Source organism: Elaeis guineensis, chromosome 16 (genome assembly GCF_000442705.2).
Source record: "Elaeis guineensis isolate ETL-2024a chromosome 16, EG11, whole genome shotgun sequence".
NCBI classification, from domain to species: Eukaryota; Viridiplantae; Streptophyta; class Magnoliopsida; order Arecales; family Arecaceae; genus Elaeis; species Elaeis guineensis.
The window spans coordinates 39,975,569-39,993,339 of NC_026008.2; the positions used below are offsets into that span (position 1 = coordinate 39,975,569).

Below are 17,771 nucleotides of genomic sequence, written 5' to 3' on the forward strand. Positions count from 1 at the left end.
TCCCGGCGGCGGGTCCCGCGTCCCGGCGGTGGCCCCCGACCCCCGGCCCCCTCCTCTCTCTCTCTCTCTTTCTCTCTCTCTCTCCCTTCTCCTTGGCCGCCGGCCACAGACAGGCGGCGGCGGGCCGCGCGTCCCGGCGGCGGGTCCCGCATCCCGGCGGTGGGTCCCGCATCCCGGCGGTGGCCCCCGGCCCCCTCCTCTCTCTCTTCCTCTCTCTCTCTCTCCCTTCTCCTTGGCCGCCGGCCACAGACGGCCGGCGGCAGGCCGCGCGTCCCGACGGCGGGTCCCGCGTCCTGGCGGCGGGTCCCGCATCCCGGCGGTGGCCCCCGGCCCCCTCCTCTCTCTCTCTCTTCTCCTTGGCCGCCGCCCACAGTCGGCCGGCGGCGGGCCGCGCGTCCCGACGGCGGGCCGCGCGTCCCGGCGGCGGGCCGCGCGTCTCGGCGGTGGCCCCCGGCCCCCTCCTCTCTCTCTCTTCCTCTCTCCCTCTCTTCTCCTTGGCCGCCGGCCGTCTGGGCCGCGCGTCCCGGCGGTGGCCCCCAGTCCCCATTTCTCTCTCTTCCTCTCTCTCTCCCTTCTCCTTGGCCGCCGGCCGTCTGTGGCCGGCGGCGGGCCGCGCGTCCCGGCGGTAGGCCGCGGCCCCCTCCTCTCTCTCTTCCTCTCTCTCTCTCTTCCTCTCTCTCTCCCTTCTCCTTGGCCGCCGGCCACAGACTGCCGGCGACGGGCCGCGCGCCCCGACGGCGGGTCCCGCATCCCATCCTTGGCCCCCGGCCCCCTCCTCTCTCTCTTCCTCTCTCTCTCTCTTCCTCTCTCTCCCTTCTCCTTGGCCACCGGCCGTCTATGGCCGGCGGCGGGCCGCGCGTCCCGGCGGCGGGCCGAGGCCCCCTCCTCTCTCTCTTCCTCTCTCTCTCCCTTCTCCTTGGCCGCCGGCCACAGACGGTGATATCTTTTTTTTTTAATACATCTGTGATAATATTGCTTGAGACAGCGTATTATGGCTTACGATCCACGATATCCCGGTCCCCGAGACAGCAGCATTCTTACATTGCAGGAGCACCATCGATCACAGACTATTTTAGATGACGGCGTAAGCATTACAATCTTATTTACTTTTTAAATTTTTATTTTAAAAATCATGTACGTTATTTAATTATTATATTTTATTGCAGGAGTCCAGACATCTTCGTCTACGACGATCCGATGCAGATTTCTAGAGGACAGAGGACATCCCAGATAGAGTGTTAGATTATTTACGATATCTGGGATTTTATGGAGTATATCGGATCGGTCGTATACAGATGGACGTTGGTCTTATTACTGCTTTGCTTGAGAGATGACATCCAGAGACACACACATTTCATCTTCCATTTGGTGAGGCGACCATCAGTTTACAGGATGTCAGCATCCTTATTGGACTACCAGTTAATGGAGATCCAGTTACCGGAGTTGATCCCACACTTACCATTCCGGAGTGGCAGGCTTTGTGCTTGCGATTGTTAGGGTTTGAGCCCGACGCACATTTTTTTGATCATTCACGACTCAGGATTGAGTGTTTGGATGATCGTTATCGTCATTTTCATATTGCGAATGATGCACCAGAGGAGATGGTGCAGCAGTATGTTAGGGGTCAGGTGCTGCGATTGTTAGGTGGTGTCCTGTTACCTGATACTTCATCGAATAAGATGAAGTTGATGTTTTTGCCATTATTAGAGGATTTAGACTTCGCTCGTCGACTCAGTTGGGGCAGTGCAGTACTAGCTTGTCTATATCGAGCTATGTGTCGGGGTTCCTATGCTTATCAGAGCGAGATTGGCGGTTATCTTGTATTATTACAGGTACGTAAATTAAAATTTTTAATTTTTAATATTTAATTATATTTTACATTCGATATATCATTTATTTAATTTTTAAATTTTGCAGATTTGGGTATGGGAGCGTATGCCGACTATCAGTCCATTACGACAACAGTTGCTCGAGATGCCATCAGAGCAGCAGGATCCTGATGTTCCATTCAGACTAGACGGACCATTAGGATACAGGTATCGAAATATTTTTTTTTTATTTAAATTTTATTATTTTAAATTTATTTAATATTAGTACATTGTGAAACAGATGGAATGTTGCATTCAACGTTCATCACGTATCGACAAGAGTGGCACGGGTTTATAGATACCAGTTGGATACATTAGTTGATACATCTAGACGGGTAAATTTTAAATTTTTTACAAATATCAATTTACAGTATTCATAATCTATTATAATTTTATATTAATTTTTTTTATTTTAACTATATTATATCAGTTTTTGTGGGAGCCATATACAGATGGGATATTGGCTATACTGCCGCAGATGTGTACAGTTGGACACGACATATGGACTGCTAGGGTGCCACTTATTTGTTTTGATGTGGTAGAGTGGCATCTTCCCGATCGTGTCCTGCGGCAGTTTGGTCAGACTCAGGGCATTCCAGAGCAGTTTGATACCAGCCAGGGACTTCATCGTATTGATCGACGAGGGAGAGCTCGTATCGACTGGCGTATCAGACATGCACAGTACATCAAAATTTGGGATGCACGTCGAGATCACATTGTTCATGGTGATCCTATTTTGAGAGTCCGTTCATATACTGATGACTACATGGCTTGATTTTTTAGCATTACGGTGCGAGTCATTGGACAGTCTCAGTATGCAGTTTCTGGATACGAGGGCGAGAGTTCTACTGTACGTCTTTTGGTAAGATTACGAAAATTACTTCATGTTATTTGTGTTATATTTTTATTTTATATTGTACACTATACTGATTGTTTTATACTAACTGTTCTATTTTTATTTTATAGACTGATTCTGTGTCGGATCTTGTGTTGGACACTCGTCGTGCTTTATCTACGACTGATGAGGACGAGCGGATTCAGATACTGCGGGAGATGGAGAGAACAGGTTCCGGAACATTGGTGGCGATTGGTGTTGATCCATATACCTGTGCGCCTTGGTATGGAGCAGTTCGGGCACCAGATATGAGTTATACGCCGTCACCATATGCTTCACATATGCCATCACCGCATATTCCGTATATGTCATCATTTGATGCTGCACAGATGCCACCGTCTTTTCATTCACAGATGGCAGCATCTTCTTCTTCCTACATCCCCCAGATGCCATCACCGGGTACCAGTTGGTCACATGAGTATGATACTTTTTTTTCAGGTCCATCCGTGTATCCAGATGAGAGAGTTGAACGGGTCTCTCAGTCCGTAGATGATCCGACAGCATCAGTTATTCCTGAGCAGCATGATCAGCAGATCTCCTCCACTGATATAGGAGAGGAGCCATCACAGCAGGAGCAGCCGGCGAGGACCTTTCTGAGAAGGTCCAAGCGACCACGGGCGCCGCGACGTCCTTGTGGGACTTAGTCTTTGTTGTATTTGTATTTAGTATTTTTATATTTTTGTTGTACTATTTTTTTTTGTAACATTTTTATTCTATTGAATAATATTAAATGTTGATTTCATTTTATATTATTTAATTTTAAATGATTGGATATTATGATCGGTGCATATGGATACACATACTCGAACGTGTCTCAGAACATTAGGAGAGAAAATATTATGCTGAAAGGACTATAAAAATTATAATGTAAATAATAATATATCAAATATTGCTTTTTGAATTGAACTTTAGAAAAAATAAATATTTTTTTAAATAAAGGAAAGGAATACATAATAGAATGCTAAAAAGATAAAAATGGAAGAAAACTGAAATTATAATTTTAAATGATAAAATTTTTAAAATAAATTTAAAAAAATATCATAAAAAAATAATAATAAAATAAGAATTATAATTATAAATTTTAAAAAAATTTAATTTTAATTTAAATTAAAAATTATCATTTAAATTATTATTTTTATTATTTAATTAAATTTATTTATTAAAAAATTATAAATAGATAAGTAAAGAAATTAAAAAAATAAAAAATAAAAAGAGAAAACGCCATTCTCTCCCCTCTCCAAACCCCTTTTTCCCTCCTTCTCCCTTCTCCCTTCTCCCTTCTCGATCTTCTCCTTCTTCCTTTACAAATTTAAGTAAAGAAAAAGAATACGTAATATATCATAAAAATAGAAGAAAACTAAAATTATATTTTTAAATTATAAAAATTATAAATTAAATTAAAAAAATATATCATAAAAATAGTAAATAAAAGAGAAAAAATGGTAATAAAATAGAAATTATAATTTAAAACAAAAAATTAATTTTAATTTAAATTAAAAATTATCATTCAAATTACTATCCTCATTAAAAAATTTAATAAATTAAAAAAAAAATTAAACAAATTATGAAAAAAATTTAAAAAAATTTAAAAAAAAGAAAAAGAATAAAAAAATACCGAAGGGAACGGCATTTTCTCCTTTCCTCCCTTCTTCTCTCCTTCTCCCTCTTCTCCTTTCTCCCTCTTCTCCCTTCTCCGGCGTCTCTCCTACAGCACGGCGGTGAGCTGTCTCCTCTCTCTCCCTCTTCTTCTCTTCCTCTTTTTAAAAAATTTAAAAAATAAAAATTATCAGAAAGAAAGTCAAGGGGTCGACGCACAGAGTGTGGCAGCCAAAAATTTTGCGTGCCGTTAAACTCTTTTAGCCATGAGTCGATTCATGGGGTCGACTAAAAAATATAAATCTATTTTTCTTAGAAAATACACTTCCAAAAATATTGAAATTGCCTCTAATAGATTACATATCTTTTGTTCTTGCTTTTGAGACTTCAGAATCATATCTGATAAAATTATGATTTTTTTTCTTCATTTTTTAACTTTTTAATGTATTTATTTTTTGATCAAAATTTAATTCAAATTAAAATTTTTTAAGTCACATTTATAAAATACCCGAAAAAACAAATTGTAATTAATTTAATTACATTTTATTCTTTTATGAAATATTTTTTTTATAATTTTTATAATTTTAATTTTAATTTTTAATTTTCTTCCACTTTTATTTTTTTGACATTCTATTACGTATTTTTTTTCTTTATTTAAAATATTTTTTAAATATTAATATTTAAATTAATTTAGTTATTTAAAATATTATTTTTAATTTCAATTATAATTTTAATTCTTATTTCTTAAAATTAAAAATTATAAACTTTGTTCTTCAATTACAATTAAAATTTTTATTTTTTTTCAATTCTTTATCTTTTTATGAAATTTTTTTAGGCAATTTTTATATTTTATTTAATTTTTTTTTAATTAAATTAATTTTAATTTGAGAAATTAATTTTAAAAAATATTTTTATTTCACTTAATCTTTAAAATTTTATTTTTTAAAAAATTTAAATTTAGAATTCTTATTTTTTATGACTTTTTAAAAATTTTAACTTTTTAACTTTTCATCATTTTTTAACTTATTAATGTATTTTTTTTTAATCAAAATTTAATTCAAATTTAATTTTTTTAAGTCACATTTATAAAATACCCTAAAAAAGAAATTATAATTAATTTAATTTAATTTTATTCTTTTATGATATATTTTTTCTAATCTAATTTATAATTTTTATAAATTTAAATTTAAATTTTAGTTTTTTTTCATTTTTATCTTTTTGATATTCTATTACGTATTTTTTTTCTTTTATTTATAATATTTTTTAAAAATTTATATTTAAATTAATTTAGTTATTTAAAATATAATTTTTAATTTCATTTACATTTATAATTCTTATTTCTTAAAATTAAAAATTATAAAATTTGTTATTCAATTATAATTATAATTTCTATTTTTTTTCAATTCTTTATATTTTTATAAAATTTTTTTAGTCTATTTTTCAAATTTTTTTGAATCTTTTTTAAATTAATTATTTTTAATTTGAGAAAGTAATTTGAAATAATATTTTAATTTCAATTAATCTTTAAAATTTTTTTTTAATTTTTACATTATAATTTTTTTTTTATTTTAAAATTTATAATTTTTTTAAAAATTTTTAGGATAAGTATTTCGAACGATGTTTTTCAATTAAATTTTAAATTTTTATTTCTTTCAAATTTCTTTCTCTTCTTTTTTTTTGACATCTTTTAAAAAATATTTTAAATAAAAAATCTAAAATAATTTTTTTAATAAATTAAAAATTTAAATCTTTATATTTTAAATTTCAATCAAAATTATAATTTTAATTTATTCATTATTTTCAAATTTTAAAAAACTAATTTTGCCATTATTTCACGATTTTTTTCTTTTTTTTTTTGGGAGAAAATTTGAAAACGTCATTGTGAATGGCGTTTTTAAAGACGCCATTCAAAATGACGTTTTTAAATACGCCAATCAAAATGGCGTTTTTAAAGACGCCATTCCAAATGGCGTTTCTTTTTTTTTTTTTTTTGGAATGATGACACCGTGGAAAAGGTGGGTGACGTGGAAGGGAAAAAAATGCGATTCAAAATGATATTTTTTCTTTTTGTATTAGTTTGATAAATAAATTTAATTTTAATATATTTTGATATTTAAGTTTTTTTTTTGAATTATTTTGGAAAAGAACTCGAGAGAGCTGAGTCAAGGGAACAATCCAAAGAAAATCCCACGCGCCGGGTACTGACGTAACGTGCCCCGTTGCTCACGTTACCTCGCGGCAGGCCAACACGACTGAAATGCCACGGCTTCCCTCCGTCTGCCCCTATCCGTTTTCTGCCCTCTGGTACAAGTCCAGGATAAAAATTAAACCAAATTAAGAATACGGAATCGACTTGATGCCTAGTCGTCAGTCTCTTCTATAGTTTTCTGCCGGTAATTACGGAAGGAAGGAGTCTGTCAAAAAAGGAAAAAAAAAAAAAAAACGGAAGGAGTCATCTGCAATTGCCGGCATTCAAGCAGAAAGAGATAAGAAGATGACTGAAGGCGGCACAGAAGTCTTCGCAAAATCGACTCAAAACGACGAGGGGAAAAAACTAAGAAAACAAATGGAAGCGAGTTTTTTTTTTTTTTTTAAATTATTGATTGGAGCGAATTTACCAACTCAGAACAATGAAGCGACGAGTATATATATATATATATTATTTTTTTTTCTTTTATTATGAATCTTATCTTAAAATATTAAAATTTTATAAAAATAATTTAGACATATATTACAATGGAGTTAAACATATATTACACCATCCATCATGTCCAAAAATTATAAATTAATTTTTGAAAGTATATTAAAAATATAAACGTAAATAGTAAATGAGATTAATTATGAGCTGATACAAAGTAAAATTATTAAATCATATCTGCTAAAACATGAATGACAAATTAACAATGCCTATATCCTTACGTCCACAAATTTTTCTTTTTTTTTTTTTAAGAAAAAGGACCTAACAAAGATTTTTAAGACAAATTAAAAATCTAAAAGTTCAAAATCAAGAAAATATTAAAAAAGAAATATGAGGACCTACAAGAGAGTGGTGCAACTAGCAGTCGCAAATGATCAGTCTAGAATGAAGAGGTATTGTGGTTTACCTAATCTCAATCACTAAGTAAAATTTGGTGGCAGGATTGGAGCCTCAATGGCATCCAACCAGCATGAGCAGAGGACAAGGATGAAGAAGACCAATGGTGACATAGAGAAACAAAAATGTTGATAGGAGAAAGCAAACTAAGAAATAAAAAGTACGGTAAGGGAAGGAAATCGAAATTGGGCATCATCCATTGATGCTGTGGTGGACTCCAACAAAATTGGGTTTCCAAACTCCGTACTCCATGTGATTTGCTTGGGATTCTTTTTTCCTTTTTGAAATGGATAAGCTAATGTAAGGTGTTTATAGAAGGCATTAGTCTAGACATAGTTTATGCAAATATCAATTATTTAAAAAGATTAGAAGGAAGCAAGTTGGCAAGATTCTTAGAGTGGGATTAATTGGGGGATCTCTCAATTCATGCAACCTAATTAGACTCAGAGAGGATAAACAACTATGTAGCTCCACCACTGAAGATGATCATAGATGGGGAGACGTTTTCCTTAAATGAGAGATTGTGATTTTATATATATATATATATATTTTAATAAAAGAGAGGTTGACAGGCCACCCGAGTTTATTACTGAACTTGTAAATTGTTAGTTTTTATTTAAATTATAACTATAACATCCAATTGACAGCAGTTTAACGAAAATAGCAGCATCCAATATTGCTATCTCGATCACATGGAGCCTTACTAGGACATTAATTTTCAGAGAGTAAACAAGATGTGAAACAAGAACGATTAACTTGGGAAATTGGAACATGGCAAGAAAAAGCTTACTAAATAGTCTATGTATCCTCTCCATAAACAGTGTTTTATAATGGAGAGGTTGATGATATCTTAGGGAACAGATATAATAATCATCTTTTTTTGTTTTGTACATTGGATCCACTCAATGATCTCATCATTTGCCACATCAAATTATAGTTTGACAACTTAGAATGCCACCTATACATGGAGAAATTTTTGGATAGAACTGGTCTACAATGAATTGATGATGTGGATGAAAAAAATATTTTGAGGGAATAAAGTAGAAAAAATTATTGGTTAGATTTATGTTACCATTCGAATTTTGGAGCATCCACAAAACTTTAAAATCTCCTGTTTGGCTGAAAAGTATGAATGAAAATAAAATACATAGTTAATCATATTTAGTTATTTCGAATCTAATTTTTGCTGAATTTTTTTAAATCTTATTGAATGATGTGGCGATGTTTTATTGAATGGCCTAAAACCTATGTGGTTAAACAGTTCTGATCAATAATTTTAGGTAAAGCATATATATGCATTGCGATGATACTGTAGCGGCTATAGCATTTTTTCATCGGTTTAGTCATACCATATTTATTGTGGACTTAGTGTCCATCTCATGCTTTCAAGCCAAGGTTGTGATTCCGAATGCTCCGTCTCCATCACTACGAGATGAAGGCAAAGCTAGTGACGACTCCGAACAAATATCGTGCATTGGATGCCATTCAATGCGTATGGACCAAGTCATTCACAGTTACAAGGGTGGCGGCTAGCCTTGCACCGCCGCCCGTCTTGCTTGTGATGTAGCCTCCTTGGTGTGAAATAAATGATAAAATTGCAACAATAAATCGGTACATGTACCACCAACCCACCTTGCCATAGTGAACACGAAATCCATATCAAGAGCTCATGACGCTGCGTCCCATTGACTAGTCATCAGCAAAGAAATTCCAATAGAAGCTTCAAAGCAATCCATCTCGATCTCTTCATTTCTTGACCAAAACCAAGATGAGAGAGATATTAAAGATAAGGTTTAGTTACTCTTCCATTCTCTATATAAGCACTCCCTCCCCCCCTCAAAAAACAAGAATAAGAGAGTTTAAAGAATATTAAAGAAATGAAGCTCTGGTTCTTGGCAATACTTAGCTTGGCCTCCATACTTGGCAGCCTCGCACAGCAATGCGGTAGCCAAGCCGGGGGAAAGACATGCCCCAATGGGCTATGCTGCAGCCAATTTGGCTACTGTGGTTCCACCTCGGCTTACTGCGGCAATGGCTGCCAGAGCCAGTGCAGCGGCGTTGGTGGCTCCGGTGTTGCCTCTCTCATCAGCTCATCACTGTTCGACCAAATGCTCAAGCACCGCAACGACGCGGCCTGCCCGGCTAAAGGATTCTACACCTACAACGCTTTCATTTCTGCGGCGAATTCCTTCAGTGGCTTTGGGACAACTGGGGACGATACCACTCGCAAGAGGGAGATCGCTGCTTTCTTGGCACAGACCTCCCATGAAACAACTGGTGATTAGTTCTACTTCGCTGTAAAATTAATTCTGGACTTCCTTCGTGTGTGCTCCTCCTTGCATCCTGTCGAGTGATGGTGGTGGTGTTTTGTTTGGTTATAGGTGGGTGGGCGACTGCACCTGATGGCCCTTATGCCTGGGGCTACTGTTTTAAACAGGAGCAAGGCAATCCCCCGGATTATTGCGTCCAAAGTTCACAGTGGCCTTGTGCTCCAGGAAAGAAGTACTACGGCCGAGGACCGATACAAATCTCCTAGTAAGTAGTTTATAACACCTTGGCACATTTCTTTCATTATTAGATAAAAAGCATCCTAGTGTATGTTAATTTATCCTCGCTAGATTGGTATAAGGGACTGGAAATCACATAAGAACTATTTTTTGGATATATATTTAACTAGCTTAGCTTGCAACAAACTAGATTGGATTAAGATATAAAGAACTAATTCTAATTTTGATTTGAATTTAATTATTGCAGCAACTACAACTATGGACCGGCTGGTAAAGCCATTGGCCAAGACCTGCTCAACAATCCGGACTTGGTCGCCACCGACCCTGTCGTCTCCTTCCAAACGGCGTTATGGTTCTGGATGACCCCACAATCCCCAAAACCTTCATGTCATGATGTCATCACCGGGCGGTGGACGCCATCGGCTGCCGATCGAGCGGCGGGACGTGTTCCGGGATATGGTGTCATCACCAACATCATCAACGGTGGGATCGAGTGTGGCAAGGGGCAGGACAGTAGTGTGGCAGACCGGATTGGGTTCTACAAGAGATACTGTGACCTTCTGGGAGTGAGCTATGGAGACAACTTGGACTGCTACAACCAGAGGCCTTTTAATCAATAAGTTCTATAACAAATGCCTGTAATAATAAAGCTGTAAGACTACTTCGTAGTACTAAATAAATCAGCTTTCTTTGAGATCTGAAATAGTGTGGATCTTATATATCTTGTAGCCGTTATAATGGAAGTCTAATGGTAATCAAATGAAGTTGACAATAAAAGCAAAAGAATAAAAGAAAGTTTGCTCAATTGTTTAAGGTGAGACTTCCATATTTTTTATCTTTCCAGAACAAAGACTTATCCATATCTTTGCTTCATTGTGGTGATGATTGTGATGCCTGAATTATTACATTGACAAGTATCAAAGAAACATTCTCTCTATGGTCTAAAGTTAAGTCTCTTACCAATGAAAACCTTTTATAGCTCCATCCAACTATTACTCGTATCAAGACCAAAGAGGTCCAATATTTGAAATTCCACCATCGAAATAGTTTTTTAGAGGCATTTTAGGGGAGGAGGCTGCTAAGTTTTTTAAAGATATTTTACTTTCTAAAGTTGTGAGGATATATTCACACGGATAATTTATTTTAATAATAATAAAAAAAAAATTGATGCTGAGAAAGTCAATGCACTGAAAACATAAGTTAGGCAGCGGTGCATCATTTTGGACCATCCGTGTAATAGTTGGATGGCACGACTAACATACGATAGAGTGCCCCAAAGTCCTGGGCAGATAGATTAGTGGGTTTTCCCCATGATGACAACTCGTACATTGTTTGAAGGGGGAAAAAAAAAAAATCTCAACATAAGTCCGTAAGAGTGGGTCGCGCACTTGAATCATTTAACAAGTATATGATTGTGCAAAAGAGGACTCTAAATGATCAGGCTGGTTCAAGAAGCCTAGGCAAGCTCAAAAGTATCCAGAATGAGGTCTGGTACCTCAGGCTAGTTTTCCATGACAGGGTTATAGTTTTGGATTTCTATTCTAAGCTAAATTTCAACATAAAAAATGTTTTAGTAATTAATTAACTTAAGAAATTATCTAAGGGGTTCGCTCCGCTGGTACGCATTCTCATTGCTTTCTATTTTTTGGCAATTTGTGCCATGAAAAGAATCAAAGTGAATGGTGCAAAATAAAAAAGATTGTAATATAAACTACATAGCTAACAACACATATATTTGCCACAGCGAAAAAGATAAAAGAAGACTGACATTCAAGAATTATATATCTTTCCATGAAACTTAATACTTCAGAGCGTTCCGAATTGAAAATACGCAAATCCAACAGTGAATATAAAGCTGCCAGAATCTCCTGGAGTTGAATAAAAAAAGTATAGAGTTCTCTGATCAGAAGAACGACTAAAGAAGTAGTAGCATTGGCCAGCTTTAATTATAGTCGAGAACAGTAGCAAGTCTTGCACTTCCAATTATACTAGAAGGTAATGAGATCAGAGTCATGCTGGGTACAACCATAGGCAACTCCCCAATAGGCATAAGATAATATCCACTAAAAAATCAAGCCTAAACATCTGCAGAAAAACAACAAAGTTAAATAATCAACTGTACCCCTCTGCAAGTATTTTCGATGCTGAACACATTATTACAGAAAGGGCCTATAGCAGTACTTACTATGACAGTGGTTCGAAAATCACTGTTATAGACTCTACGATAGTGGTTATATATAATCACTGTCATAGTTTTGACCTATAGCAACGGTTACTTATAACTGCTGCCATAGGGTACATATAACAGTAGTTATTGAATAACCACTGCCATAGGTCTAACCTATGGTAGCGGTTACATATAACCACTGCCATACGTTTGACATATAGCAACGGTTAATCAACCACTGCCATATATTGATTTGTAGCAGCAGTTACGTATAACCGCTGCCATAGGTTTGAGATATGGCAGTGGTTATGTATAACTGCTGCTATAGATTAACCTATTGCAGCAGTTACTCGTAACCGCTACTATAGATCAAAACTATGGCAGCGCTTATTTATAACCGCTACCATTTTTTAAACATATGGTTGTGGTTATATGTAACTGCTGTGATACAATAGACCTATAGCAGCGGCTTTATTTAACTACTGTTATATCGATAGAATATAAATTTTTTATATATTTATTTAAATATAATATAAATTTAAAGTTTATCTTCGTCACTTATTATCTAAATAATTATTATTAGAGTATCGTGATAAAAGACTGCCTCGATTCGATAGCCCTAGCTATGTCGATTAATATAATTTAATTTTGACGGTCTCGAACGACTGCATAATGATCTGATAGATAGAGAATACTGATGAATTCAAAAATTTATAATGATAATCTTGATAATATTTGTAGCACACTGTCAAAATTTTACTTCAATCGAACATCATTATCATGATCAATTTAGCACGCGATGATTTCGACCATTAAAGAAAAATGAGCGATCAAATTAAAGGCCAACTATATCCAATTAAAGCAATTTTTGAGATAAATGATCTTTGCTATCACTTTAATCATTTGAATAGTGGTGATCATAAAATTTAAATCACATGTATATGAACCATCGAAGAATGAATACTGAAGTTATAAGAGAAGAAGAGCTAGCTCGTATTTATTTCGATCGAGGAACGAATATTGAAATTGCAAGAGAAGATGAACTCATATGTGAAGGATAAGATTTGTTTGATTCTTAACTAATAATTAAAGTGGCACCTTTTAAATTCTGATTGATATTTTGTGCAACTTCAGTATCCGTTCCACGATCAAAATAAATACTTTCTCCTTTCGTAACTTTAGTATCCGTTCTTCGATGGTTCATATACATGTGGTTTGAATTTTATAGTTATCATCACTCAAATGATTAAAGTGGTAGCAAAGATCATTTATCTAAAAAATTATCTTAATCAAACATAGTTTGATATTTTGATAACTCATTTTTCATTTAACGGTCGAAATCATCGCGTGCTAAATTGACCATGATAATGATGTTCGATTGAAATAAAATTCTGATAGTGTGCTACAAATATCATCAAAATTATCATATTATTATGCGATCATTCGTAGTCATGAAAATTAAATTTTATTGATCGATATAGCTAGGGCTATCGGATCGAGGTGGTCTTTTGTCACGATACTCTAATGATAATTATTTAAATAATGAACGATGAAAATAGATTTTAAATTTATAACATATTTAGAAAAAAATTTATATTTAGTCTCTATAGCAGCGACTGAGAGATAATCGCTGCTATGTATCTATAGCAGCGGTTCTAAAGACCGCTACTATAGATCTATCGTAGCAGTTGCCTCAATCATTGCTAAATGTCTGTTGCGGCGGTAGATAACCGCTGCCATTGACCTATGGCAACAGTTTAAAAATCACTACTATATGTTTGAAAATTTTTTAGGCCCATACCTTCTTTTCTTCATTTCGTGCTTAGCTCTCTCTCTCTCTCTTACTTTCTGTCGACCCGCCCCTTCCCTCTAGCACCGCTGCCAGCTAGACCCCCTCGGCCCTGCCTCCCTCTTCTCCACCATCAATCCTCTCCATCGTCATTATCACCGCCGCCGCTGCTGTAAGGTAACTCTTTTTTTTTGTGGCTCTATGGGGAAGGGAGGAGCGAGGGGGGGGGAAGGGAGGAGCGAGGGGGGTAGACTAAGAGGTGGGGTGAAGGACGAAGGGGGGTGGGGGATGGAGGGGCACCGCAGGGTGGGGTGGTGCGGGGGGTGGGGCGGAGGACAGAGGGTGGGGTGAGGGCCGCAGGGGATAGGGGGTGCGAGTGGAGGGGCGATGCAAGGTGGGGTGGTGTGGGGGGTGGGGTAGAGGATGGGGGCCACAGGGGGTGGGGGAGCGAGTGGAGGGGCGATACGTGGGATGGGGCAGAGGATGGGGGCTGCAGGGTATGGGGGCAGCAGGGGGTGGGGCACGAGCGAAGGGGTGGCGTGGCACAGGGTGGGGTGGGGCAGAGGACGGGGGCCATAGGGGGTGAGGGGCGTAAGTGGAGGGACGGTGCGGCACTGGATGGAGTGGCACAGCGGGTGGGGCGGAGGACAAGGAGGGTGGGCACGAGGTGGGGTGGCACGGGGGGTGGGGGCAGTGGTGACAGGCTGGGGGGCAGTGGTTGGAGAGGTGGGGTGTTGTAATAAAATAAAATTTATTATATTATTATTAAATAATAATTATAATAAAAATAATAATAATTAAGATCCAGATTGGGATCTGATCCGAATCGACTCAGATTTGGTCTGGGATCTAGGTCGGGATCCAAGGATTCGGGTCAGATTCAGATCGAAATCTGAATCAGGATTTGCATCGGATTCGAGTACATCTCTCTATTTCCATAGAGAGATGCATGGTAATGATTTAATGCATGCATTGATGTAACGTTAGACTTTCATTCAAGAGTCGATCATAGGATCTCCAAAACGGACTCTATGAATAGCTCTTGAATGCTCCATTTAGATAGTTAAAAAATGCATCAATTTTTTATTGTTATCATAGCATTCTTTGTTCTATTGTGAAAAATTCCACCGCAGTTATCTCATTTGTTCTTCGGGTACATATTAGATGTGGTTAAAATATAATCCATCTATATCATGTATTTGGAGAATTGTAGGAAGATGCTGCCAGATTTTTTCTGGATATGAAACAAAGAACAAAGCTATGGCAATAATAAAAGCGATATATTTTTGAAAGGGATAGGACCACATCTATTAGGAAGGAGTTGGTGGAGTTAGGATTCATTAAGTATTATTTTATTTGCCTATGTAATGATGTTATGAACTCTAAAAATTGGTATGCGTGCATAAATTATGAGTAATTACTACCAAATTATCTTACTGTTATTATGTTGTGTCTCATTTCCATACATGATTTAATTGTAGTATTACCATTTTAACCATAGATAAGGGGTGGATAAAATTGAGTAGGCTCTCGTCAGAATATAAGGTCAGACTTTAAAAGTTTCTTGATTTTGCTATAGAAAAATTTGGAGATCATGGACTAATCCAATATCCTTGTAAGAAGTGCATGGATGTGCCTTGGCTACCTCGTTAAAATGTAAATGATCACCTCACTATTTATGGCTTTAAACCTGGCTATAAAATTTGTTGGGATCAACATGGTGAGGGTAGACCGCAAGGAGAAGATCAACATAATGGGGAAATGGAATAAATGGTTCATGATATCTTTCTGTTTGTTGGCCACAATAACAGTGCATCAACATCCATGTCTGATTCTGTGGTTGGTGGAATGATAAATAGTGAGGATGTGAAGAAGGTCTGCAAGTTAATGGAGGATGCTAATGTTCGTTGTATCCCAGGTATCAAAAGATGGCGAAGCTTGAGTTCTTAATCCGATTGTATCATGCGAAATGCTCCAATAAGTTCAGTAATAATGGAGTAAACTGTATACTAGAGCTTTTGAGGGAACATTCTTCCGGACAATACATAAATCCCGAAGAATAATTATGAGACATCAAAGATTATTGAATAGTTGGACTTTACTTATAACAAGATACATGCATATTCTAATGATTGCATGCTCTATTGGGAGGGGGATGCCATCCGAAACGAGTGCTCAAGGTATGGTGTATCAAGATAAAAATAGCATAAAAACGACATATTGATCCGTATTCCTCAAAAATTGATGCGGCACTTTTTTTTGATATCGAGACTATATAAGTTATTTATGTCAGCAAGGACATTGAAGGGATGGTATGAAGAGAAGTGAATAAAAGATGATGCGTTAAGGCATCCAATTGATGGAGAGGCATGGTAAAAGTTTAACGAAATATATCCCGATTTCGCACAAAAGATATGCAATGTGAGGTTGGGCTTGTCATGCGATGATTTCAATCCGTTCAAGTACATGCATACCAATCACAGTGTATGGCCAATGTTTGCTCATGTTTACAACCTCCCATCATGGATGTATATGAAAAAATCCTTCGCTTTCATGATAGTGCTCATCTCTGTACCGATCGAGGTAGAAAATGACATTGATGTCTATTTGCAGTCTTTTATTACTGAGCTGAAATAGGTGTGGGTTCAAGATGTTCCAACTTTTAAAACTTTGATGAATGAGTCATTTTCTATACGCATGGCACTTATGTGGACAATAAATGACTTTCCAGCTTATGTCCTAATGTAAAGTTGGAGCACGAAAGGTGAGTTAGCATGCCCGATTTATAGAAAACACATTCAGTTTAGAAGGTTGACACATCAAAGGAGCTTTAGCTTTATGGCGCATCGACACTTCCTCCATCAAAACCATCCATACACAAGGGATGCATGCTTCTTCGGTGACACTGTTGAAGAAGATGAGGCACCTAATCGGATGTCTAGAAATGAGGTGTTGAGAGAGTTGGATGGTCTTAGTGTTGAATTTGAAACAGATGATCCGATTGGTGGTAAGAAGAGGAAGCATCGAGCAAAGGCAGATGACACACACTTTAATTGAAGAAAAAAAAAATATTCTTTAACTTGCCATACTGGGAGACAAACTTATTGTGCCACTATTTAGATGTCATGCATATTGAAAAGAACGTATGCGAGCTCCTATTGACAATGATCTTGAACATAAAGGATAAGATCAAGGATGATTTAAATTCTTGATTTGACTTATAAGAATGAGGTATTAGGAGATCACTCCATCCGTAGCCAGTAGGGAGAGAACAGTGGAGGCTCCCTCATGCATGCTATGTTATGAATATCTCTGGATGATCCATATTTTTTTATATGTTGGAGAACATAAAGGTTTCATATCGGTACTCAAGCAACATATCAAAGTGTGTGAATAGTAAAGATGTGAGACTTGATGGATTGAAGACTCATGATTATCATGTATTGATGTAGGAGTTGATCACAATAGCTGTGATCCATATGTTACCAAAAAATATGAGAATAGCTGTTATTCGTCTTTACAATTTTTATAGAAATATTTGTGCAAAGAAGTTACTTAAGAAAGACGTGAAAAAAATGAAGGCAAGAGTGGTGACTATATTATGTGATCTGAAAAAGATATTTTCACCATCATTTTTCATAGTTATAATACATCTCACCGTACATCTTGCAAAAAAAGTTGTACTTAGAGGTCTAGTGTTCTGTTGATAGACGTACCCCATCGAGAGAAATATTCAAATATTGAAATCTTATGTAAAGAATATGAATCACCCAGATGGATCCATAGCAGAAGATTATTTAGATCAAGAGTATATAAATTTTTGTACTATATACTTAAACAAGCTCGAGACATGTC

The 17,771-nt window shown here is 36.8% G+C and overlaps 1 protein-coding gene across 1 annotated transcript; it reads left to right on the forward strand.

Moving 5' to 3' along the window:
• The first annotated feature begins 9,284 nt into the window (after positions 1–9,284).
• LOC105059691 (endochitinase) lies at positions 9,285–10,765 on the forward strand. The gene is made up of 3 exons (XM_010943102.4): positions 9,285–9,730; positions 9,835–9,988; positions 10,208–10,765. The coding sequence occupies exons 1-3, from the start codon at positions 9,331–9,333 to the stop codon at positions 10,578–10,580; spliced, it is 927 nt and encodes a 308-aa protein (XP_010941404.1). The 5' UTR covers positions 9,285–9,330; the 3' UTR covers positions 10,581–10,765.
• The last annotated feature ends 7,006 nt before the right edge of the window (positions 10,766–17,771 follow it).

Bases quoted from the DNA above. Each gene is read 5' to 3' on its own strand.
- LOC105059691 (XM_010943102.4), top strand. From the start codon at position 9,331: ATGAAGCTCTGGTTCTTGGCAATACTTAGCTTGGCCTCCATACTTGGC. The intron at 9,731-9,834 runs GTGATTAGTTCT...GTTTGGTTATAG, and splicing joins GACCTCCCATGAAACAACTG to GTGGGTGGGCGACTGCACCT. The intron at 9,989-10,207 runs GTAAGTAGTTTA...TAATTATTGCAG, and splicing joins GGACCGATACAAATCTCCTA to CAACTACAACTATGGACCGG.